Source organism: Lutra lutra, chromosome 16 (assembly GCF_902655055.1).
Source record: "Lutra lutra chromosome 16, mLutLut1.2, whole genome shotgun sequence".
In the NCBI taxonomy this organism is placed as follows: domain Eukaryota; kingdom Metazoa; phylum Chordata; class Mammalia; order Carnivora; family Mustelidae; genus Lutra; species Lutra lutra.
In genome coordinates, this window is record NC_062293.1 from 50,864,060 (window position 1) to 50,891,147 (window position 27,088).

At 41.5% G+C, this 27,088-nt stretch overlaps 1 protein-coding gene across 1 annotated transcript in view; it reads right to left on the reverse strand.

Annotated features, from left to right (window-relative positions):
• Nucleotides 1–27,088, reverse strand: part of LOC125086710 (serine/threonine-protein kinase ULK2-like) — an 82,375-nt gene that overhangs the window by 53,112 nt on the left and 2,175 nt on the right. The window contains 12 exon segments of the mRNA XM_047706042.1: nucleotides 656–744; nucleotides 1,073–1,122; nucleotides 4,809–4,895; nucleotides 6,197–6,219; nucleotides 6,221–6,256; nucleotides 7,402–7,503; nucleotides 9,007–9,080; nucleotides 10,360–10,396; nucleotides 10,398–10,534; nucleotides 15,339–15,375; nucleotides 15,668–15,700; nucleotides 26,646–26,687. Of these exon segments, the coding sequence (XP_047561998.1) occupies nucleotides 656–744; nucleotides 1,073–1,122; nucleotides 4,809–4,895; nucleotides 6,197–6,219; nucleotides 6,221–6,256; nucleotides 7,402–7,503; nucleotides 9,007–9,080; nucleotides 10,360–10,396; nucleotides 10,398–10,534; nucleotides 15,339–15,375; nucleotides 15,668–15,700; nucleotides 26,646–26,687 (747 nt within the window).

Genomic DNA, 27,088 nt, shown 5'->3' on the forward strand with positions numbered 1-27,088 from the left:
GCCTCAAGGTCACAGCCCACAGCAAGGAGTGGGGGAGGAGTCGGAAGAGGGCAGAGTGAAACCCTGGCAGCACAGAGCAGAAACTCTCAGGATCTAGAAGCAGCACTTAGCTGGAGGCAAGAGAGCCACAGAGAAAACGGCCTGGGAAGCCCAGAGGAGGGAGGCGGCTGGGTGGAGCAAGTCCTGAAGGGCTGGGAACCGGCATTCAGGGAACTGAAGTGCGAGGAATGTGGCTCCAAGGTCACTCACCACCACTGGAAATTCTATGTGCAATAAATATCCAGACTGATGCGATGATAGTTGGAGAAAATGAAGTTACTACCTCCCTGCCTCTGATGGGTACTCTGCAGCTGTCATCCTTTCCAACCCACGGGGCATGAAAAGTCGCGAATACTATACTCGCTGTTGAGAGGAAAATGGCCCAGGGGGTGACATTTCTGGCTGAAGCTTACACAGCTACAGAGGGCAGAGTGCAAATCTAGGTCCACTTGACTCAACAATAATGTTCTCTGCCCAAAGCCCAGCAGTAGCACTGGAATGTAAGTTCTAGTAAACGCTGCATGTCAGAAGGGAATCCACAATGTATCCCAGGCTCCCTTAGGGACAGAGGCAATAGCCTCACTCTGAAATTATAGTTAATAAAACCAAAACTTACTGGTGGAGAGGCAAAGCGACAGGATGGAGAGCTGCCACAGGAGCTCCCAGAGACGGAGCCAGCATACACGGGCACTGGAACTGGGCAGGCTGGGGGGAGAAACACAGGTGAAGAGAGATGTGGCGCTGCAGAGACTTACACAGCTCGTCTAAGAGAAAACCTGTCGAAACGACGACATCGCTGTGCTGGCCAGATTCATTTACCTACTTATTACAGCTCTTGTGGGTAAAACTAAACCTGCAGCAATTACTACAACTATTTCAACTGGGACTTGGGGAAAAAATGACTGGAATTCAATAAATAAGCTCAATGAAATCTTGAGTAGCACAATCAAAAATTAATTGTGACACAAAATACTAATTTTTTCCTTAAGTCTGCCTTCACTCTTCAAGTAAAAATGCAAAAAAAAAAGGGTACTCACATTTTTTCACTGAACTTGTTCAAGAAAAGGATGGCTAAAAAAAATGCTTCTGTAATGAAAAAGGAGAATGCAACCCTTAAGCTCAGGTTGAGTAGCAGACGGGTTAATCTTGTTGAGTATTTAACAGTGCCGAGATCATAAATAATTATTATTAACTTCTTTATGTAGCCTCCATCTCCGTCCACTGTATGAAGCCTAGCGATTTTTATAAATCGCTATAAAATGATCAGATTATAAATAATCTTAATCCACCACGAAAAATTTAAAGTAATAATTGTGAGTTGTGCAAACACCGTTACCAACGCGGCAGGCTCCACGAAAGCAGGCATGTTCAGGACCTGCGCTGTCCTCCTGCGAGGGGGCAAGGGGCTGTGAGCAGGCTCCCTGAAGTGTATACGGAAGCATGGCTGGGGTTAACTGTCCTAGAGGCAATCCAGGCAGCTGATTCATATAATAAATCCCATCCTTCTATCCCAGAAGAGATATTCCTGCAGCTCGTTTCACGTTTTTTTAAAAATCTGTAAGTCTGATTTAATTTCTTTGGCTGTCTACCAAGGATAAAACCTACATGATAAGCCTGCTATTAAAGGTAAATAAGTCAGCGAGGTCATGGCAGTTCATTATTTTACTTTAGCTTCCTGTGTGTTTAAAGTATTTCATTAATTCTTTAAAAAACCCATAAAGCTAATCTCCTGTCCCAGACCTATATGCTAGTAAATCTCACAGAGCAGGCAAGGAGGGCGGTGTGACACCAGCATGGGGTTGTAAATGAGGGAGGTACGAGATCAGGAAAAGCTTAACTCAGGGTCAGTCTAGCAGTATCTTCTACTCTGAAGGGCCCTGGGGGTCTACTGAAATAAATCGCCAAAAGCCACTCAGTGTAAATATCAGTTACAAGACTTGCTAAGGAATAGACATGTGGAGGGTTTTGAAGAAAAATATATTTCTACCAGAGATCATTTTTGGAATCAAAAATTACTATACATATACATACATTCTAGTTGACCTATAAGATTTTTAATGCTAATCTTTTTTAAGACTATTTATTTATTATTTATTTGACAGAGACCACAAGGAGGCATAGAGGCAGGCAGAGACCAGAGGAGGAAGCAGGCTTCCTGCTGAGCAGAGAGCCCAACGTGGGACTCGATCCCAGGGACCCTGAGATCATGACCTGAGCTGAAGGCAGAGGCTTAACCCACCGAGCCACTCAGGCAGCCCCTTTAATGCTAATTTTTACACTGTAACATCATAGGGATAAACAGAATGCATTGAATGATTGGAATACATTGAATGCAATGCTCTGAAAACCACATCCCAAATCCATTGCTACAGCAGGGAAAATATACAAATACTTAATATATAATCTAGTATTTTAAAACTATTATTGAGCAGTATGTGTTTCAGTATTGCACCTATTGCTCATGGTTACAGAGCAACTCTCAATTTAATTTCTCCCCTGAAAGATAAAAATATTTACCAAGTCCATGTGCAGAAATTTAGTTCCAACTTTACAAAACTTAAGGAAATACATGGTCAGACTATTTCACCTTGTCCCCTATATGGGAACTTTCAGAGCTATTGTCTACTGAGGACATTTGCTAAGACAACAAACTGAGTGATTCATATACCAGTTTATTTAATCCTCACAAACTTAACTCACAGGATTATCTTCCTTTTATGGACAAGGATAAAGCGCATAAAGGCCATGTATCTTCTCCAACGTCAAAGCTAGCAAGCTGAGGGACTAGAATTCAAACCCTGGTCTGTCTTATCCAGGAACCTATATGGACTTCCATAACACACATCAACAGACCAAAACTCTGGACTAAGGTTTTGCAAATCTCTACTAATATTACAACTAATTACTACAGGAAAAATCACTTTTTTTTTCTTTCTAAAAATGTCAAGATCAAGGTTAATTTAAAAAGCATTTTCACTGAACATGTCTTATGGCTTTTCTGGTCTGACATTTAAGTTGTGTTGTTTTTACATATGACTGCTAAGAGTAAGATCGAAAAGAACAATCTTTTATGAGATTGATAAAAACAAGTTAACAAACTGCCCCCAAAGAGGAGCTGAGACCCAGACAATTTCAGGGGAAAATGTTCTTTCAAAGCCTTCCAAGACTGGACAATCCCTATAGTATTAAGCATTCCTAGACCATGTAAAGTTAAAATACTCAGAAATTTTTAGCTTTAGGGGCACCTGGGTGGCTCAGTGGATTAAAGCCTCTTCCGTCGGCTCAGGTCATGATCCCAGGGTCCTGGGATTGAGCCCCACTTCGGGCTCTCTGCTCAGCAGTGAGCCTGCTTCCCCCCTCTCTCTCTGCCTGCCTCTCTGCCTACTTGTGATCTCTCTCTGTCAAATAAATAAATAGAATCTTTAAAAAAAAAAAAAGAAATTTTTAGCTTTAAATGATTGTATTATAAAAAGAAGAAAGGCTCAAGATCAGTGATACGGCTTCCACCTTCAGAACGTAAAAATCTGAACTCACGGCCTTGCAGAGCACCCAGAGCCCGTTCTCCCACAGCCCTCACACCACCGTGAAAACCAAACTGCCACGGAGCGGTCCCTGCCTGTCTCCTGAAACCCCATCTTCGAGGCCAGGGACTTTCCACCAGGATTCTGGAGTGTTTCTCCTCTTTGCCTCCTCCCAGATCTCCAAAATACATCCCCAGCCTAGACCTCTCCTCTGGACTCCAAGTGCCCTTTGGGCATCTGCACCCCTCCGTTAAATGTGTGTCTTCAGTTTAACAGATCCAAGCTGAACCCCTGCTTTGCCCCAGAGCCTGCTGGCCACAGAGCCTCAAGCATGCCTGTAACAAACAACTCGATTCCTTCACGCACCCAGGCCAGACACCCTGGAGGCATCTTTGAGTCTTCTCTCTCTCACACCCCACATCCAATTCATCTGTAAATACTACGGTCTCTACCTCCAAAATGATGCAGAATTCAAGGGACTCCCCACCACTTCCATGGCTGTTATTCCAGCCTACGTCCCTTCATCTCTCACTGGGGTAACTGCTGTAGTCCCCAGATTGGTCCCCGGGCTCCTGTCCTCACCGCCCCGCTCCACAGTCTGTTGGCAATAAGCAACCAGAATGATCCTTTCTAAAACATCGGTCAGATTCTATACTCCTGAGCTCACACTCCCCCATCACACTTTGAGCAAAAGCCCACGTCTTTAACTGGTCTTCTAACTGTTCCTCCAGCTGACACGGCACTCCCAGCCCTGGGCGTTTGTACTGGCTGTTCATTCCGCCTGGCAAGCTCTTCCCACAGACGTGCACACCGCCCACTGTCTCACTATCCCACTGTCCATCAATCAAGTCTTTATTCAAAGGCCACTTCCTCAGAAGGGGCTTCATGGAATTTAAACTTTCAATCCCCCCCATGGGCATTTCCCTTCCCTCTTCTTTCCCAGAGCACTTATCACCTTCTTTATGGTGCGCTGATTAAACTTTACCCCTTGTTTGCCTCTCCTGCATGAGAATATGTGCTATGTGATGACAGGGATTTTCTTTATTATTTATTACTCTATCCCCTGTATCTAGAACATAGCGAGCACTCAATAAATATTGACAAAATAAGGGAAGAAAAAAGATGAAGAGAAAGAAAGAAACTGACTTGAATTTTCTCCTGAAAACTCTGTAGTATCTTTTTAAAAACAACTTTTGGGGGGATACACAAAAATCAAATTAGAAAGCACACAGAATTTGAAAATATTACTTACCAAAGTCCATTCTATCTTTCTGGTTTCTCTGAAGCAAACCCAAGAGGAGATTAACCGAGTAAGGTGATGTTTCTCTGGGAATACTGGGGGAAAGGAAGAAAAAGACTCTTAAGTGGTGAGTTTATACAGATTAAACACATGACTTTCGCCTTCACGATGGTACGTGAAAATGTATATGTAGATTCACAAACACATCTTAAACCAAGAAGATCATGGTAAAGCCTCATTCCTTACAGAAGAAAGAAAACAAAAACAAAACACTAAGCCACTGCCTTTGAGAACGGGCATCCATTCGGGAGTTCCTGCATTGTGCTTATTGATATTATCTGAGTATGTGCAAGCATAAAGCATTCAGAAGCACAATCAGCCTGGCACTCATATTTGCCAGAACTCTCTATTAGAAAAGAGCCACCTCCTGTTGTCTGGTAAAGGGCACAGCTCCAATTCGAGTGAGCAATAATACAGCTTCCTAAAATCCACTAAGAAAAAGACAAACCAGTAGAAAAATGAGTAATAGGACCGTGCAATTCACAGAATAAAAACTACAAAAGGACATGAGACAAATGAAAGAGCACCAACTTTATTAGTAAAGAGAATAATGCAAATTAAAGAGCCAATTGGTCCCCTTCTGTTTGTGAGGCACCTGCTGTGATAACATCCCATGTTGGTGAAACCTTCGGGAAACAAGCACTCTGTCGTGGTGCTGCATTAGCTAATTGGGAGAGCATCCCTTGTGGTCTCCTAATTCCATGTCCAGGAGTCTATCCTAAAGAAATACACAGGAGTGTACACCAACACACACACACTTCACTAAACACTGTTTGGAGTAATCAAAAAATGAAAACAAGGATCTGATTAAACAAAATATGACACATTTAGCCATGGAACTCTATGAACCATTTAAAAGAATGAAGTTGACGCTAACTGGTGTCTATGATACACTGTACAGTAAAAAAAAAAGTTGCAGAACAATTTGCCAAGTATGATGTAATTTGTACGAAACATGTACGTGTACATATCTACAGGAGGTACAGAGCCAGCTCATGTCATCCTGGAGAGCAGGGAAGACCGAGGGAGGGACTGACCGCCTAGTTCACGCACATCTATTCTGTTTGTGTCTCCCTTCCCCCCAAGAACATGTAAAACTTCTGTAGTTTTTTTTTTTTCCCTTTTAAATATACTTTACATTTTAAAAAAGAAAAAAAAAATGGTACAGCACTATCCAGGCACCTATGATGCACCAGTAATTTTCGGATTTCTGGTTAAAATGAATGTTCTCCCATTACTGTCAACTGAAGAAAGATTCAAGACTGGAAACCGGTAACACGAGTTCAAATAATGCTGCATTCACAGACAGTAAAACCCAGCGTAACCAAACACGTACCTAGGCATTAAGCTCCTGTTTTTTTTCATAAAACATCCTGAGGTCTTGAGGACTATTGGCCTGTTTAAAAAAACAAAAAACAAAAAAAAAACAACAAGGTTTTATTCCCTAGACAATGGGGCAGAAAGTTCAAATCACGTGATCCACGCTCAAATGCTTGCTCTAAAGCACATATCTGAAAGTCCTGGGTTGCAGAAGGGGCCACAGATGGGCACCAGGAACTTAAAAACCTCTGGAACTTTGTGCGAATTCTGCCTATCTGGACTTAGGGTATCTTTGCCGAGGTCAGCCTCCCAGAGGAGCCGAAACTTAGGAAGAGTTCAGAACCACTACTCTGGCAGTCACGCAGCCGGCCCAACACCTACATTTTTATTGTGTAAAATCAGGGTATGTTTTCTCTTAGGGCTGCCAAGGGCACAAGGAAGGGAAAGAAACAAACAGTTGCTTCTCAGTCCCTCCTGGACAGCAGATGCCGCCCTCCCACACAGTAAGAGCTGCAGGATTAGTGGCGCCCCCCCCATCCGCCCCTCCCGCTGCCCCTCTGTACCCAACGGGGCTGAGAGGGTAAGTGTCTAAACCAGGCGGGACCTGATTTTACATCCTTTTTTACTCTGTTTACTCTGTTCCAGTTTTCAGGTTCAAGAAAACCTCTCTGTAACCGGCAGTATGAACTCATGGCGATTATTCTAGATGGCCCTCTTTCTGACAGGATGTGAGGGAAGTGGAGAAGAGGGGAAGAATAACCCCAAATCATGTCCACCAAAACTAAACCATCACCTCTCTCACCGAGCAGTGCCAGACCAGGAAGCTGGAGGCAGTTTCCGCTCATCTTCCGAGACCAGGCCTAGCCCTCATGTGGAGTGCAGGGCCTCCCACACCCAGCTAAGCAGGAAGCGCGGAACATCCCTGTTCACACCACTTCCCACCAGGGTGTCGTCCTGTCCCTGGCTAGTTGTCACCAGCCTGGGAAACATAAAGCGAGCTTTATGCCCAGGCCAACGACAAAGGGAGGGCAGATAAAAAAAGGAAAAGCAAAAGATGTTCTGGCTCACTATAGCAGTTTCTGCCTGTAACAAAATCAAAACAAGTCACAAGGGAACCAAAAACACCGTTTTCAAAGAAAGTATTCCCTGTTTTCTAAGTCAAAGGCAACTGCGAAATGAGAAGATCCCAAAACTGAGCACAGAAATAAAAAGTCCGGCTACCTGAAAAGGTGGTTTTCCAACTAGGCATTGATATATCACCGTTCCTATGCTCCACAGGTCTGCCTTAGCATCATAATGTTGAGACATAATAACTTCAGGAGCCTGGGGATAAAAACATACCAGACACATGCATGATGTTATTTATCTTACTAATATTGATAAATTAACTGGTAAAGTTCACACTCCTAACAATACTAAAATGAGATCACACTACGACACTTGCCTAATCAGGTGATCCTGCTGTGAGCTTAAACCACATTCGTACACTGGGATTTACTAGGAAATCTCAAAACAACATTGCATGAAACGAAGCAATTTATAGAAACAAACATTTCTATGTATTACTATTGGACAGCAATGCAGTAAGAGTATTAAGGTTATAACTAAAATACACACCAGCGACAACACAGAGGTGACTTCTGGAGTAGAAGAGTGGGATATGGGAAGAGGGAAAGATTTAAAGGACTTGGGCTGTTGCTGAAATATTTTACTTCTTTCTTGGGGGGAAAAAAAAAGATCAAGGCACATATGGCAAAATGTTACCTTTGTTAAAAATGGACAATAAGTACACAAGTGTTTGCTGTATTACCCCTGTTTTTCCGCTCATTTGAAAGCTTTTAAAATAATACACAAACTATGATGAAAATACAGTAAGGACTGTCTTAAAAGCAAGCCATTTGTCTTCTCTGCTGCTTTGTTACAGCTCTCTTCCCACCTCTTAACTGGATGCTGCTTCTTAAAAATGCCAGTAATCTGGATAAACATTAAACAGAAATGTCAAACACGCTCAAAGCCAGAGAAACTTTATTTTCCAGGAGTACGATTTTTAGCTGTCATCCCTGTAAGCTTCTCACTGACTTAGATCAGAGGAAATCCTTACTGAACGCAAGCCCATTTACATTTAGAACTGAGACAGGTACATGCATTTACTTGGCAGAATTCTGAAACTCCAGAATTAAGCTACTTCCAGGCCTGATGCTTCCCACTGGTCCGGAATTTTCATAGCCTTCCCTTTTCAGGCATGACAACATCCGTACGGAAGGATGAAGACGGAACTACAATTTTTCAGCTTTACCTCTAACACTAACTGAAAAATCTTCTATGACCCAGGGATCTTGTCAAGAGAAACAACATGAAAAGATGAGCATGTCCACCCTAAAGATGAAGAAATGCCCAAGAGGGTTTTGTTGTTGTTGTTGTTGTTTTCCCTAATATCACACACCAAGTACAGCATGACCACGCTTCATCAATCTGTATTTTCAATTTACTCTAACAAGGAATTTTTTTTTACCACCAATAACTAATTTTTTAAAAAACTTAAAGCTAAAAAGCTTTAGCTAAAAACTTAAGCTAAAGGAACTCCATGCTGGGTGTGGGGCCTACTTAAAAAAAAAAAAAAAATCAGCTAATGGGCAAAAGTGACCTTATAGTCCACTATTTTAAAGCAAAAGATGACTTAAAGCATTATCAGTAATACAATCACTGTTAGTAATACAGCAGTTTAGGCTATACATAAAATCACACCTGAACTAGAAACCAGCATCATACTTAAAATCCCAGTGCTAATGGCACCATACACAGGCAAGGACAAAAAAACTCACTCACCATGTACATTGGGGACCCACACAGTGTTGCAGCCATCATGTTACTCTGCAGGTAACGGGCAAACCCAAAATCCGCTAGTCCACAAAATAAAAGGGAGAAAAACAAACATACATTTACTCACACTTCACTTAGGTCACACCTTCAAGACACAAGAGGGCACAAAGGAACTGTGAGAAATTTGCAGCTTAGTGGGTAAGCCTGCCTGCCAAGGAAGAAAATTTCTACCTCAGTTTCTTTTATTTTTCTTTTTTTTTTTAAAGATTTTATTTATTTATTGGACAGAGAGAGATCACAAGTAGGCAGAGAGGCAGGCAGAGAGAGGAGGAAGCAGGCTCCCCACCAAGGAAAGAGCCCGATATGGGGTTCAATCCCAGGACCCCGGGATCATGACCTGAGCCGAAGGCAGAGGCTTTAACCCTCTGAGCCACCCAGGCGCCCCTCTACCTCAGTTTCAACAAGCTAAGGATGGTTAGTGGTCACCAACTGTACAAGTCCCTACTCTGCCAGTTTCGTACTCAGGGAGCGAGCACCAAGCTTTGTGAGAGAAAACGCTAATTGCAGTAAACGACTCATTAATACTGCTCTAAGTACCAGTGCCAGGCGGAGAATTAGTACTTCTTCTTTTCCCTTCTCCAGATCCAGATGTAAAATACATAAAATCAGAAACTTCCTTATTTTTTTAAAGATTTATTTATTTATTTGAGAGAGAGAGAGAGAGAATGAGCTGGGAGAGGGGCAGAGGGAGAGGGAGAAGCAGACTCCCGGCTGAGCAGGAAGCCCAGCGCGGGTTCCCTCCTTGGACCCCAGGATCATGACCCGGCCAAAGGCAGACGCTCAACCAACTGAGCCACCCAGGTACCTCCGGAAATTTCTTTCCATACTGGTTAAAAAAAAAAAAATTCTAACCACACAAAGAAAAGCTTAAAAAAATACCTAGGATTACAAACTGCTTCAAATAATTGTTAAAAAAAAAAAAAAAGAAAGAAAGAAAGGTTGATCTAAATGGTGTCTTAGATCCCTTGTGTTACAATTCCATGAGCTGTGAAGGGCCCAGGTTCTTCACTGCATCTACGACGACCATACATCAGCTTCCCGCTGATGAGAAGCAGAACAGCGTTTGGTGCTGGGAGCTGTGTTTGGAGTTCCTAACATGGGCCCCTCGGTTCTGAGACTAGGGGTAGGCTGCCAGTAATGTACAGGGTTCCCATATCCAAATGCACCTTGCTGAACTCAATAAAAATTTCAAAACTGCATCAACAAAAACCCATCATTCCAACAAAATTAAGCTAAAATTTTCTAAAACTACAGAGTCTCAAGGCTGTCCTTTGCATCAAACACTACATAGCCGTTTACCTATTTTGATGCGAATACTACTGACGGTGGATTTTCTGGCGATTCGCATATGACAGCAAGATGTTCTGGGGTTTGAGATCCCTGTGGATTATTCCTTTGCTGTGCAGAATCCGCATGGCAGCTGCGATCTGATGCAGAAACACCCTAATAGTATCTTCACTGAGAGTTCCTTTAGCTGGTAGAAAAGGAATCGCGTAAATATTTAAGCACACAAAATCAAATACCATCTGCATCTCCCATCAACAGAATCAGTTAATAACAGAGAGGGAATGAGGAACCGGGAGTCACATTTTTTTTCTGTTTTACTCTAATAATTTAAGTCTATGAAAAGATAGCAGACACCTCAAAACGTTTCACTCGATCTGTTGTAAAGAGAACTGATTTAATTTGCATCTCTTGTTTTCGCTGGTGTTTTTCTTTCCCCCGGTTTTTACCAGTGAGGTGCCCACGAGACTCTAAGCACAACAGGTACCCTGCAAACGGGAGGCGCCTCGGCAAACTAAAATAGAAGTGCCCCCTTGTTATCAGCCAACAGTCTGGGAGAAACGTCCAGATTTCATTCCGGGCATTATTGAGCACAATTAAAAGCAGGTGGGGTCAATGATGGCGACTGGGACCTTTTTCCACCACTTGTAGCTGTGAGGGGTCTGTGCTCCCACAGGGCTCTCCCTCGTCTTCCCTGCTACAACACTCCTGTCCCACCACACTGTCTCTCATCACTAGGCACCTTTAAGAAGGAACACTTCTACTTGTTTTCAGTACTATAGAGAGATGGTATGGACGTTACTGGAGGGTAGTCATAAGACAGTGGCCACTCCAGTATGTCTGTGTGTATGCTGGGGCATACGGAATGTTAACAGCTTGATCGGGAGTCAGGCTGCCTCTCTCCAAATCCCAGCTCCTCCACCTCCTCACTGCATGACCCTGGACGATGAACCCTCTGGGCCTACTTCCTCATCTAGAAAAGCTGGAAACAGACTAACCCATGGTGGTGTTGTGACAGTCAAACAAGATAGCACCTTTAGTAAAGAAGATTTTAGAAAAAGCCTGGCACAGAGTAACTATTCAAACATAATCAGTACACAAAGATAAACTTCTTATTACAATGGATCTAAAAGTCACAAGTGTGATTCCTTGAATCTACATTAGGGATTTAATATCCATGACCTCCCTACTAAATCAGTTGTGAACATACTTCTGTATGTGAACATACAACTCTAGAATATGATCTACATAAACTTTCCATATGCAATTAGAAGATAAAAATAATGTTATACTTGGGACAAATGAAATGTTTTAAGATCATTTTAGACATATTATTATTATTATTTTTTAAGATTTATTTATTTATTTGACACAGAGAGAAATCAGAAGTAGGCAGAGAGGCAGGCAGAGAGCGAGGAAGAAGCAGGCTCCCTGCTGAGCAGAGAGCCCGATGTGGGGCTCGATCCCAGGACGCTGGGATCATGACCCAGCCGAAGGCAGAGGCTTTAACCCACTGAGCCACCCAGGCGCCCCATTTAGACATATTATAATGACATTTTATGTCCTTAACATCTTCAAATAAGGTAAGTCCCCATGGTTTATAAATAGGTTTTTTTTTTTACTTTTTTTTTTTTTAATCCTTTGGGGCTCTTTTCTTGATGTTCACTGAAAACAAAAAGAAATATAAATACACTAAAACATATAAAAAGTGGTATCTTCCATATGCCATCCCTTGGAAATAAGCACTGCTAAAAATATGGAGCGTATTCTTCCAGATCTTAGTGAGGGGGTCAAACCAATGATTAGATCTTTATTTTGTAATGTTTTACTTAAGTTACTTTGCAAAAATTAGAGTGAACAGTTTTTCATTTCATTCATTTACATTTCATTCTAGGGCTACTTTAAATGACTGCAGCTGCTCAGAACTTGAATTTTTGCCTCATTACATACAATTGGGTATACTTAAAATTTATTTGCTTCAGAGTCCAGATTCTAGCACTGTTCTTGGGGGGGTGATGAGTGATCTAGTTTAAGCTGTTTTGAACACAAACTATAGTAAACATTCACATAGTTCTATGAACATGGAATGCATACTTCTCACACAACCCCATAAACTGAATTTCGCATGTTAAAAACTAAGTATTTCAAAGGCAACGGCCAACATCAAAACTGTTCCAAATAAATAAATTCTTGAGCAAGTTAGCCCAGAGGGAGGAGACTCAGCACAGCTGCCACACTCAATGAATCCTGCCAGAATGCATGTTAAAGTACGACTTGCTAATTAATTTAAAATGTTTTTAACTTACAATCCATAGAATCTGCTTTCTGTCTTTTGAAAATGTGAATGGCATTTTACTTATCAAAGCAAATTTTCTAGTAGCCACATTTTAAAAACTAAAAAGAAACAGGTTTACATAACATATATTTAATCTAATACACCCAAAACAATTTCACTTGTAATCAACATAAAATCCTCAGTGAGATATTATTGCTTTCTTCCCTGAAATGTTCAAAATCAAATACATTCACATTTGCACATTATCTTCGGACTAGCCCACACTTTAAGAGCTCTGTAGCCCCATGAGGTTGGTGGCTATCTTACTGGGTGGTTTAACTCTGGAAAATTCCTCAAGGAATTTTTCTTTTCTATGTCTTTACAAGTGTTTTCAAACAACAAGGGATTCCTTTAAGGACTGTGGCAGAGAGGGACCAGGGAGCGGTTCAAGGACTTGAACAAAACCACAGCAGTCAAGTGCTGTGAAGGGGGCCCTGCTGTAAACCAGCTTGTCTGACTCCAACACTCAAGCTCGTGAAGGCCTCACTCACAGGTCTCCTGTTCCAACACTCCTGCTCTGTAATATCAAATAGGAGCTCAACATAACGCAGGAAACTGCTGCGGAAGCTAACCTAAGTCTGCGACACCAGCAGCAGCGCCTGCATCAGCGAGGAGGATTTCTGTTACTGAGGGAAACTGATACTCTAATGAGGGCACCGAACTGATAGGGAGCCACTCATCTGACCCCGGTAGAAGGTGCTTTACCCGGATCACTGAGACCGGCAAGGAACTCGAGATTCTCTGACTGGGCAGGCAGAAGCAGGGTGTTTTCTAGCTTGAACTTCTTTCTGCCAATGGTCAATGAAAGTGCCTGTCTCACCGCATTCGATCTACTAGCAACTGACATTTGGGGGATATATATAAAATAAGGATTAAAAAAAAAGAATCTTAGTTGGAAAAAACACAAAACTACACATGCAATAAACTCCCAAATTCAAGGTAAGGGAGTAAGGACGGGAGTGGGACTAGGGAAGGACTCAGGCAAGGCTTCCATTATTTATAAGTTTTTTTTTAAATGGAGGCAGGGATACCAATTTCCTTCCTTCATTCCTTTCCTTCTTCTCCTTCCTTTCCTTCCTTCCTTCAGTCACTCACTCCCTCCTCTCCTTCCGCAACAATCAGCCAAAATCCAAGCTTCCAAACACTGTCTCTGTCCCCAGTGCCTCCCTAAGGCATGCTGGCTCCGGAGGGGTCCTGCCGCTCTTGCTCAGCTACTACGAAGGGCCCACAGCTGGCAGGGCAGGCGGGACTGGCCCGGGTAAGCAGGAGCCATGGAGCATCGGTCCCTTCAGGGCAGGAGCGTGCGGGACCAGGGGGGGTCTCTGCTCCCCTCAGGCCTGCCTCTCACCCATCAGGATGAAGAGGACTCCCGCTCTGCTCCTTCTCCGAGGTAGTTGCGGTGCCCAGCTGGCCAGCTGATGTATGCGGGCCTCAGGAGCTCTGCTGTTGGTGGACCGTGTGGCGTCCATGGTCATCGGCGTCCTAGGGTCGCCGCTGTCCCCTATGCACCCAGGCCCGCCGCCGCCATGGGCGGCAAGGAGCTTGGCGCCCAGGGGCCACCTCACCCACCACCGCACCAAGAAGGCACAGGGGCAACACTCCCAGGGCTCTTCCTATTAATCTTTGTGCAGCTTTTAAAAGTCAGTGATGTTTCATATTTCAAAGATTTTTCAAAGCTCACTTTCAGTTGCACTCCCTAATTACTAGGTGAAATTGAACATTTTAATTATGTTCTCATAAACTGTCCACACCCTTTGTAAGTCTTAGGGTCACCACCAACCGCCATGACCAGTTTAGAGGTTGAGATTTTTTTGCATATTTCCCTTGCATTTTAAGGGATCAACAGCTGGCCTCACATAACACAATTTTATTTTTTTTAAGATGTTTTATTTATTTATCAAGAGAGAGGGAGAGAGAGCAAGCACAGGCAGACAGAATGGCAGGCAGAGGCAGAGGGAGAAGCAGGCTCCCCGCCGAGCAAGGAGCCTGATGTGGGACTCGATCCCAGGACGCTGGGATCATGACCTGAGCCGAAGGCAGCTGCTTAACCAACTGAGCCACCCAGGCGTCCCACATAACACAATTTTAAAACATACTTGTGGGAGACAGACACATTTTGATCTGAATGCCTTATATCCATCCTGCCCATACACATTCTGGATACAGAATTTCAAGCCCATCCAGTACTAAAATCTTACCTCTGTCATGAAAAATTTCAATGTTACTTTTAATTAATCCTTTGTAACTTTTAATTTACAAGAAAGATTCACACTGATAAACACATTCTTAGGTATATTTTTTGCATTGTGATTTTTTTTCTTAATTTTGAAAGAAATGAAAGGGACTAAACATTCACTGCTGGCAACCCAGGAGAGTCTCTTGAAGATGAGAACCATCTGGTCTTTTTCTCTCTTGGGGAGAGGACCCATCTCTCCAACAGTACCAGAGAGAGGGAAGCACTTATCCACAAGTTTAGGAATAAAACCACAATAAACAACATTTGGTCAGCAAAGTAATCACACTTAAACAGATACACAAATATTTATTGGACATTTCTGTACAAGTGCAGAAAACAGGGTCAGTATTATTTTGAAAGTAACTCTGAGGATTCAACAGACCACAGCACTATCTTTATTGAACATTGACAGACAAAAATTACCTTGCAAATAATCTGCCAGGTCTCCACCATTGCAGTACTGATACATAAAAGAAAAGATAATTACAATAAGGAAACTGATTCAAGATTAATTCAAGTCATGATCACCTAATTTTAATTAAAAATAGTTTCTATATAATGTAAATCTAGCCTAAAAAATCAAGAATTATGGTATAAAGATTTTAAATTATATATTCCTTATAAAGTAGAATCTAAGTCACTAAATGGACTTTATTAATTCAAAATTTTAAACAACAATCTACTGTCCACTTTAAAGTACATATTAACCAGTAGGAATTTGAAGTAAATTAAACAGCACATATACTACTTACCTCCATCACCAGAAAGACAGAGTTGGGTAATTCCTGAAAAGTAAACAGTAAATAGAATTTAGAGAAAGAATGAAGCACAAATTTTAAAAAATAATGGCAGTTAATAAAAATACTATACTTATTAATTATTAAACAAGTAAAATAAAATCACAAAATCTATTAGTAAGTGAAATTTAAAATCCCAACACAATAATTTAAGCATCCCAACTTCAAAGCCAAGCCAAGTTTTGATGACACTAATATAGTCATTTGTTCAATTTTGTTTATGGAAAGAACTAAAGAAAGATTCATTGTTCGGTCATAGCTATGGTAAATTTGTGGGGGGCAGGAAGGAGTCTCTGCTCCTCAGAAAAGCACTTCCACTTTGGAAAGTTTACGATTTGAGCAATGATTGCATAATTCTATCTAGCAATGCTAAATGCACAATCTGATTTCTGGAATACATGACCCAGGATGATTAGGTTTTTGTTTTTCTGATTTTTATGTTTATTTGGAAGCAATCACATTATCTGGGAATTGTTGGCAAAGGAAAGACATTTATTTCCTCACATGTCTTGGTAACAGACTGATTTTTAAGGAACTGATTTCAGAAATTTTACTACATCTCTCAAAGTCATATACTATATGATATCCAGATCCGTTGCCTGGGTAAATCACAGACTGGCTTCTTGATTGTTCAATAATAATTTTTACAGTGTTAATTAAATTTTAAATTGTGCTTCCTATAGCCTAACTGGAGACAGTGTTCACATGTGATTCAAGATATAGCCTTTCCCAAAACCACTTGGCTTCACTTATATCCTAAATGTAAGAATGAGGAGTTCTGGCAGAGGATAAGAGGAGAGGTAAGGCAGTATCCCTCAGAGTGTAGTTCAAGAACCAGCGCCAATCAGGGAATTATTTGGTACTAGCCCACATGAGATAATTATAGAAACTAAACATAAGAAATTTTTTTTAAAGATTTTTATTTATTTATTTGACAGAGAGAGATTACAAGTAGACGGAGAGGCAGGCAGAGAGAGAGAGAGAGAGAGAGAGGGAAGCAGGCTTCCTGCTGAGCAGAGAGCCCGATGTGGGACTCAATCCCAGGACCCTGAGATCATGACCTGAGCCGAAGGCAGCGGCTTAACCCACTGAGCCACCCAGGCGCCCCAAGAAATTTTAAAAGGCTTAAAGCAATTTAACAAAATAATTTTATGTCTGCTAAACCTAATAATAAAAACTTTGGACAGCTGTTTGTAGGTCTTTCTTAACTTCATTTTTACAACCATTTGTTTTTATTGGATTTTATCAATAAAGTTATCAGGTCACACTAACTGGAAATAAAAACTGGCATCTCAGTGCTTCTAGTCTGGAGCTCTTCTGTGCAATGAGAAGCCATACATGGACGGCCACAGAGTGGTTTCACGGAGTTCGCCAAGGGTCTGGATGCCACAAGTCAAGAGCTAAATTACGTTCTGCAAGAAACTCTGTGGCTTGGGATGATTTACTTCACTTAATTCTCCAGAGGACTAGACAAAAAATTCAAACACACTGTACCCAATTCTTTGAGCCCCAGCCCCCGCCGCCCTCACACGGAGGCATTGGAAGTTCAGAAGAATGGCAGCGCCTTCTGCTCTGTGCTGGGGAACCAGGAACCACAGTCCTGCCCAAGCGGGATCACACCCAGCATGGAGAGCCAAGCCAAAAGCCTGAAACAGACAGCTGGTTTCCCTAAACAGCAGCACTCCCATGAGCAGGAAGGAAGTGAAGAGCCGTCAGCTCCCAGCAGGCCAGAAAAGCAAGTCTACAAGAAATACTTATTTCCTTTTATCATAAACAAAAACAAAAATACATTTCTAATTTAGCTAAATCATGTCTATGGTGAATCGGTCTATGTTTAGCCATCTAACCTGATCAAATCCATAACAAAATGCCTTACCATCCCTAAAAATACTGCGATCTCATTAAACCACAGTCTTCGTCTCCCTAAGTATGAAGTACAAAAATATTATCTCAAATCAGTATTGCTTTACCATACAATAGCCCACATCCTAACTACTTGAAGACAAGAGACAACTAGGAATTCCTTAGGGAGGGCTAACTGTTGACTCCACACGAAGACATGGAAAGAAATATTTTAACATCCTTGATGTCTCATGCAAGTCTTCTCTTGCCCACATTTAAAGCCATACAAACCTCCAAAGGTTCGATCATTTTCTCTTGAACACCTCCCTCCATTACAAAATGGTGCACATGTTTTAAGCGAAGCATATAAGACATCTGGAGCACGAGTAAGCTCCGAGAGCCAGGAAAGAGTCCGCAAAAAGAGCAAACAGCCACTCAGGGTGTCTGCGGACAAACTGAAACGCCGATGGTAGTCAGGAACTAGGGTGGGACTCGAAGAGGTACTTGGAGGGTAAGAAAGGCTGAGAAACGAGGCCAACGGGCCTGTGAGCCAGACCACGGAGGGTATCCCAAAGCTGAACACACATCTGATCTCCTGGACTAAAACTCAGGAAATCCTCATCCTCAACTCCTCCCCGGGGAACTTCCATCCACAGAATTAAACACAATGAATGTCAATTTATCATTTCCCTACTCAAACTCCTTAATAAGTTAGAAAATCCCTAAGGGGAAAAAAAAAAAAAAAAGCAAGGTATTATTATTAAGAACTCTATGCCAGAATACAAAAATTTAGATTAAAATTTAAAAAACCATTTGTTCAACTAAAAACACAATCCTCAGGATTATTCTCCTTGGGTTTACATTGTATTAGCCAGCCTGAGAGCATCCTATGAGGAAGCCAGCTTGGGTTATCATCTCCCTTACCAAGGGGTGGTGTTTATAAATAAAAAAATAAAGTCTTTTGGGGCGCCTGGGTTGGCTCAGTGGGTTGGGCGCTGCCTTCGGCTCAGGTCATGATCCCAGGTCCTGGGTTCGAGCCCCACATCGGCTCTCTGCTCAGCAGGGAGCCTGCTTCCTCCTCTCTCTCTGCCTGCCTCTCTGCTTACTTGTGATTTCTCTCTGTCAAATAAATAAATAAAATCTTTAAAAAAATAAATAATAAATAAAAAATAAAGTCTTTGAAGGATGCACAACAGTGGGTTTTTTCTGGAAAAAAGAAATGAAGGGAGCTATCAGCAGAGGGCATCTCTTTTTTTTACTTTATATACTGCTAGACTACTTAAATTGTTTTTCCACCAAGGGCCTATTCTGTAATTTGAAAGAACAATAAAGACAAAGTGAATTTAAAAACCAGATAGCATGACTAGGTGCTCTTTCCAGCAGAATTCAGATGCTCAGGATCAGAAGGGGAGAAACTAAAGTAGCAAAACAATTCAGTAAAGAGCATGAGGAAAAATTGGAAGCAAAGTCTGGACTCCTGACACCCACCCCTCACCATCTGTCTGCTACTCTTCCTGATTCATTCTCCACCCCTTCGTGACTCCTATGGGTCACTCGTAAAAGAAGAAAGAAAATCCTTGAACCTCCTAAGGGATGAGAGGTGAAGGGCTCTTGTTGTTATGTTAATCAGGTGACCGTCGGAGAGCCCCCAGGTCACCTAAGGGTGGCCTTTCTGTCCACTTGCATGTACCGACCAATCTTTGCCCACATTTTCCTTACAATGAACCTTGAAGTATTTTCAGCACTTTGGAGACGGTCTTTTGAGATTTACTCTAGGCTGTCTTCCCAGCGTTGGCCGCACTGAAAGCTCCTTTTCTCACTTCACCACCACTCATTTCTCTGCCTTTGTATTTTGTTATGGTGAGTGGTCAAACCTGGTCCATTCGGGACTTCCCGGCGCCAGGTGCTCATGGACCCTGGGGCCCAGTTACAAACTTAATAAGTGATAACAAAGGACCTCCCTAATCTAAACTCGATTTGCCTGTAATTCTTTAAATTGTCTGATTCTTTGCAACAGGCCCACAGAAGGTATCACCCTTTTCTGCAGTTGTACTCAACAACAGGTAAAGTTTGGGTTACCCTTCTGAAAATCAGATGAGCCCCTATATCATTTCTCTGCACATAAATTCCAGAGACCAAAGACATAAATACAAAAACCAAAACCACAAAGACTACAAGAAAATGGCAGAGGGTCATTTTTATAATTTCATAGTGGAGAACTCCCTACGTGATATGAAACCTAGAGGCTATTAAAGAACAGATGGGGGGCCTCAGGATGGCTGGTGCTAGTTAAACCACTGCCTTCCGCTCAGGGCATAATCCTGGCATCCCGGGATCGAGTCCCAGATCGGGTTCCAGCTCCACGGGGAGTCTGCTTCCTCTCTGACCTTCTCCCCTCTCATGCTCTCCCTCTCTCTCTCTCAAATAAATAAAATCTTAAAAAAAGAATTAAAAAAAAAAACAGATGGCCAAATACTACTATACAAGAATTTCCATATACCAAAGAGATGCTAAAAACTCCCTCCTCCCTATTGCCCCCCACCAGAAGAGAGACAGGCAACTGGGAAAAACATACAACAATACATACAACAAAGAGGCTGACAACTCAGATTTCCTCTTCTTCACCTCATAGAGCTACTATCAGCCCTGTCTCCTAAATGTCTCACCCATCCGTCTAGGCCTCTCCATTTCCAGGGGTGCCACCGCTATCACCCAGACCCCTCACCCATGGTGTCCCCGTACCCACCCCTGCCCATTCTCCAGAATAGCTAGTGGTTTACATACTTTAACAGCCACCTATGCCCACTGATTTATAACAGAGAATATCCCTTTTCCTAACCATAATGGTTAAATCAAATGTTTAAATGTATGTACTCCCTTACTGGCATTAAAGGACCTGGAATGCAAATTCATAATCAGAAGACTGCCCAAGCATTACAGAAAGAAAGAAAGCAGAAGTGAATACTCCCCCACAAAAAAAGAAAATCGCTTTTATTCCTCAATTACAAAGTGTTTATTGCAAGACCTTAAGATAGAACACATCTGAAAGAAGTAAACAGTCACCTTCATCTCACCATCTGAGACTGACCTGATAGTTTACACCTTCATACGTACACTCACACGCAAACAGGGCATATATTTACATTTTTGTATGTTTTAACATAATCCATTTCCACCTTTTTGCTTATCTCCACCCCTCCAAATAGTCAGTATTTCCAGCTGGTATGTTTCTTTTCACAAGTTTCTCGTAGTAAAAAGTGTGTATTTCTAATGGCAACATTCAAATATTTATTAACTGCCCACTATATACAAGACACTGTTCTAGGTGGTGAGGATAGAGACAGATGCCCTATTCTCGTTCAGCTTCAATTCTAAGAGGTAAGAGTCAGGGAGAGACACCAAACAAAAGAATTGAGTATATAAAATCTGTTAGAGGATGATGAGTGCTTTGAAAAACAAGTAGGGAAGGGAGACAGTGCTGGGGAGGGGACTGCAATTCTACTGAGGATGGCTGAAGAAAGCTGAAATGCATTTGTTGAAAACATAACCCTTGTGTAAAGACCTCAAAGAGGCTGAGAATATGTCTATATCCGCATACAGGAGAATATGTCTATATCCGTATATACGGTGTACCTGGGAAGAAAGGCCTTAGGGGAAAGGAAGAGGAGGGCCCTGAGAAAGGACTGCTACGGGGACCATGCTGGAGGCCCCTGTGGACAGAGCAGCAGCAGCAAGCCCAGGGAACTAGGAGCCGGGTCAGAGATAATAGGGTCATGCTGTGCAAATAAGAACTTGGGCGTTTACTTTGATAAAAATGGGGAGCTGCTGCAGAACCCGAGCAAAGGACCAACAAGCCCTGACTTACATAATCACCGGGACTGGTCTGACTGCAACATTAAGAATATTCTTACAGGATGTGGAAGCAAAATATTGTCCAACAGCATACCAAAAATGTTCTAACAACTCCCATTTCTACCAGCGATCCATGAGAACACTGTACACCTCCTCCTCATTTCCACCAGAAGGAACTGAGGCACTTTTTAATTTGCCAAAGGGATGTGTGAGAGGGGACATCTCACTGTTTCTTTACATTTCCCTGACCACTTGTTCATGAATATCATTTCATACATGAGCCATCTTTATTTCTCTTATGAGAACCAACAATTTGTATCCTTTGCTTACTGTCTCTTTGGGGTTATCTTTTCCTTACCAATTTGTGAGACGATTTATGTTTGAGATATTAGCCTGGTATCTGTTGTGTTGTAAATACTTCCTCTTTTTAAAAATTTTATTATGGTATAATGTATATTCATTAACATACACAGGTTGAAGTGTACGTTTCAGGGGTTTCGACAAATGGAGAGACCCATGTAACCACCCTTCCAATCGAAAGACAGATCATTTCCATCATCCCAGAAAGTTCTTTCATCCCCTTGGCTGTCCAGCTCCCTTGAGGCACCACCCTCTCCTGCGCCTTTCCCTGACTTCTACCACTCTCACTCAGTTCTGCCTCTTCTCGGAGCTCACAAACACGGAATCATATATGGGGGCTGTATATGGCTGGCTTCTTTTCCTCAGCACTGTAGAGGCCACTTTTAGGCAACAGGCTTGAGCAATGGAAACATGAGCCAGACAGAAAGACCCACAGTGACCACCACACTGCAAACAGGCTCCTTAAGCGACCTGCCTCGAAATGGCCACAGAGCCTAAGTGACCAACGTAACCATGTACATTTACCAAAAAAGGGAAAGTTCCATATGTGCCCCTACCTCTTTACTCTGCATTATAACTACAGGCCCCACCACTGCCTCCTCCAAAGACCTCCTCCTCTCCCTTCCGTCCTGCACGCTGCTCCCTTTTGGCATATTCAGCAAACGTCTACCTCCTCTGTTCCGCGCTGAGTGAATTCTTTCAGGACCTGCACCACAGGCCCCCACCCAATCGGGACATTGAAACACAAGCTAATGTTTAAAATTCATATGCTGTGGCAGGTATCAAGTTTGTTCCTTTTTATGGCTGTCAACTTGTTCATCGTACTATTTGCCATAAGGCAACTTTTGAAAAATTCTATAGCTTCTGAGTTTCTTGATTTAAAATACCTTTCCAACTCTTGAATTATAGTCATCTAAATATTATTCTAAGATTCTTGGGGCTCTGGGTGGCTCAGTTGGTCAAGCGTCTGCCTTCAGCTCAGGCCATGATCTCAGGGTCCTGGGATGGAGCCCCACATCAGGCTCTCTGCTCCGCGGGGAGCCTGCTTCCTCCTCTCTCTCTGCCTGCCTCTCTGCCTACTTGTGATCTCTGTCTGTCGAATAAATAAATAAAATCTTAAAAAAAAAAGAAAGAAAATGATGAGAATAGGGATCCATACTACTCTTTCTCAGAAAACTCAGCTTTGCCAGCACCATTTTATTAAATGAATCATCTTTTCCTCACAACACTAAAAATTACCTAGTGGTGGATATTTATCCTGACAATTGACAAGTATGCCGGTGAAGTACTCCTGACAATACTTATTTCGTGCCCAGAAGGCTCAAAGATAGGTATCTTTTGAAAAACAGAAATGGTATCTCTCTCTGCTCTTAAAAGTCTTCAGTGCCTTAGTGCCACTGAAGTCAGAATCAAGACTGCCTGTGGCCCCTGCCAGCATTAAGGCCATCACCAGCTACCACTCCCCTCCCCTCACCCCTGCACTCCCACCCCTGACCCAGGCTTCTCCCAGCTCCTCAAGCTCTCATCCTTCCCGTCTGCTCACACAGAAGACTTCTCTGCTTGGGGCTCTTACCTGCCCTTCTCCCACCTACCTAAGCCTGGCCGTCTCCCACTCTTCCATCAAGCTTAACACCATTTCTTCACCAAGTCTTCCCCACCCCACAAAGTGGGGAGCCCTACTCCCCTCACCCCCATACGCTTTCTTCTCAAAGGTCTTAACTGTCCTCTTCTCCTTCACAGCATGGTGCACACTTAGAATAAGTAGCTATTTGCTTCGTGTCCTCTTCCCCAATATGCTGGAAGCTCCACGATGGCAAGGACCATTTCTATTCTGTTTACCACTCTACTCCTGTATACTCTCATTAACTGATCCAAGAAATACTAATTACAAAGAAATCAGTAAGAACAATGAACACAACAAAAGCATCACAGAATGGTAAAAGGAAAGTCACAGAAGAAATACAAAAAAGCAAATAAAACATGAAAATGTCAATGTATTAATGATTTAAGGAAAAAAAAAAAAAACTAACCAGGTCATTAAATCAAAATAAATTGGTACAACCTTCTGCAAGGCAACATGCTAATACCTTTTACCAGACGATTCCATGACCAGGAATTTACTCTACAGGAACACTCATTTAAATTAGCAAAGATATGTACACAGCTTTCTCTGCAGCACTGTTTCTAACAGAGAAAAATAAGAAACAACCCAAATGGCCACAGTTGGGTTTTAAGTAATTATCATTTAGCCCTATGGTACTATGTTGATATGGAAAGGTATCCAAAATACACTAAGTCTAATAAAACGAGTTGCATTTATATAAAAATACTATTAAAAGTCCCTCACGGGCGCCTGGGTGGCTCAGTGGGTTAAGCCGCTGCCTTCGGCTCAGGTCATGATCTCGGGGTCCTGGGATCGAGTCCCGCATCGGGCTCTCTGCTCAGCGGGGAGCCTGCTTCCCTCTCTCTCTCTCTCTCTCTCTGCCTGCCTCTCCGTCTACTTGTGATCTCTATCTGTCAAATAAATAAATAAAATCTTAAAAAAAAAAAAAGTCCCTCACAAAGCAAAGCTTAAAAATCTAAGTATAAATGATTATAGCTGCATATATATATATTTTGAAAATTCAATTTATCTCTGAAAATTGCTATTTCTTTTCTAACTTATTCATGTTCACAATGATTATTTTAACTATGGGGATATATTAATTTTTTCATTAGGGAAAGCATGTTGCTTTTTAAGTGTCATCTAAACTGAAACTTGATTTTTTACAGTGTTGGAAGTTCTCAATTTATAAAAGTGTATCCATAAACTTTAGACAGATCCCCAAAATTGATGGTCCAGGAAAAACAATGTTTGTTTCAAGTAGATAAAATTACTGTACTGTCTCTACCAACATACTGTAAGCAATTAAGGAAGCAAATCTAAAATATTAGGTCAAGACTGTTTACTCCTTAGCCAAATGCTCAAAAGTGTATTTGACTGATATTTCATAAATGTACATATTTCTAGTAGTATACAATGCACAAAATACAAACATTTTAATGCAGTCATCTTAAAATTCCTGATTGTTTGATAATTCAGGTTTCTGAGTACTTGTTACTCCCAATTATCTCACTCTACAACCAAAGCTAGTGCTTAAGAACATTTTTCTAATAGAATGAAATATAAGTATACTCTCTATTTTCTGAAAGCCAAATCTCCTCTGCAATTGACAGGGTTGTCTGTGTTTCTCAAAAAATGGGAAATTATGAGTTAATATTATTTAAACGATTTTTGTACCAGGCACTGACTTGTACCACTTGGTGCCCTCTGTCTCCAGAGAGTAAGATGAACTACACAAACAGCTCTGAGGAGAATCAACATTTCAACCAGGGATGGTGAGATAAGTTTTAGTTTTGACTTTAAAGTTTTTTCCCATTTCTTGCTACGCTTCTTTCAATTTCTTAAAGGAATGAGTTACACCTATTTAAACAGATAATGAGCACACCCCACAGCACTCACATAGTCTGCACACGAAATTTAAATTGCAATTTTGGGGGAGAGTAATCACACACTACAGTCAAAAACTTTACAACTCTGTGTGCTATTTATCTGCCCTGGTGATTCCAACGCTAGAAACTGAACGTAAAGAATCCAAGCTATGCTCAGAATTTATTTATTATCCTCATAGCACTTTCTACAATGGAAAAAAAATGAAACATCTTGTAACATGGGTTTAGTTAAATACTTCGTAGTACGATAGGACTATGTGAAAAGTCACTACATGCAAAAAAGAAGCACATGAAGGACATTTTGTCCTTTTGTCTCATAGTCCATTTTGTGTCACCCCACTAAAATTAAGCACACTGAAAGCAAGGACTTTGTTTTACTCCCGGCTTTATTCCTAATCCTTAGAACAATGCCTAGCACATAGTAGTCACTCCAAGCTTTAGAAAACAAATGAATTCAAGTAATGGAAGTGTGCACAGAAAAGGTTTGAGCTAGAAACACATACAGCAGGCTCATATAACATGTCCATTTACTTTACTGGGATTCAACTGTCCAGACTAAGAAAAACAAAAGAAGGAAATAAAGTAAATCAAGCACCCTAGTCCTAGTGAGAATCCAGGGAGAAGCCGAGTCTGCCGCACCCCCTCCCTCCGCCCACAGATCTCAGATCACAGTGGCTCTCACACAGTGGCTACCACACTAGACAAGAGTGATTCTAGAATTTAAAACACAATATGGCCCCTAAATATAAGACAACTACTTACTCTGGTGCTCTGCCCCTCCCAAAATAGTAATTTTCTCCAAAATTAGGCATTTTAAAAGGATTTCCAAGGGGAAAAATATTGCCTTAGAAGAGAACCTCAGAACCTTGCCTTCCCACCTCCAAATAAAATTCAACTCTATTGTATGCCACGGTGATAAACACAAATATATCAGGGGATGAATATGTATGCTTTCTTTGTTTTTATTTTTTTCCTAATACCTCTACAATTAACAAATGTTGTTTTTGCAGTAAAAATAAAGCTCTGATTTTTAAATAGCCCACAACAGTCCTTTCTACATTTATTACAGAAATGGTAGGGAAAAAAAGAAATGTTAGATCTGGTATCAGTATTCCTCTCCTTGACCTAAAGCAACACTACTCCTGTAGTACAACTATAACTATACTCGTGCAGCACGTTATTCCCTCTATCCCTCTACACTACTTTAAACAGTTTTTTAGTTAATAAACATGTAACTCAAACTATATACCTTTCCAACAAGAATAAGGCAATTTTCTATTTCTATTACAATCCATTTAAATTTGTAAGAAATAGCAAAGTTCTTTACTGACATGCAAATTAAGAAATAATAATAATAATAATAATAATAATAATGAGGATGAGGTACCTGAACATCATAGAGTGCTACAATATTTTCATGCTGAAGTTCCTGTTAAGGAAATTGAGAATTTAAAATATGTGTGATCGCTCTAATAAATATATCTTAATATGCAAATAAATACTAAGTGTCCACACACATACACGTACTATATACTCTTTCTATATACTACACTTCCGTTACTGGATTAGAACAATTCAATCTACAAAGAATAAGAGGAAATGTGCCTAATCAAACTACCTGAACCCTAAATGCTTCTTCACCAAGATCGTTTCTTAGACTCTTAACAAGGTGAGTACTCTCATTGACAAAATAAATGTCACAGTTAGTAGGACCAGACTCTCTGGGGGGTCTTTCGAATTCAATATACATTTCTAACAGCAATAAAGGCATGAAATTCCAAAGTGCTTTTTAAGAGTACACTTTTTGCCTGAAAGAAAATAAAGCATGAT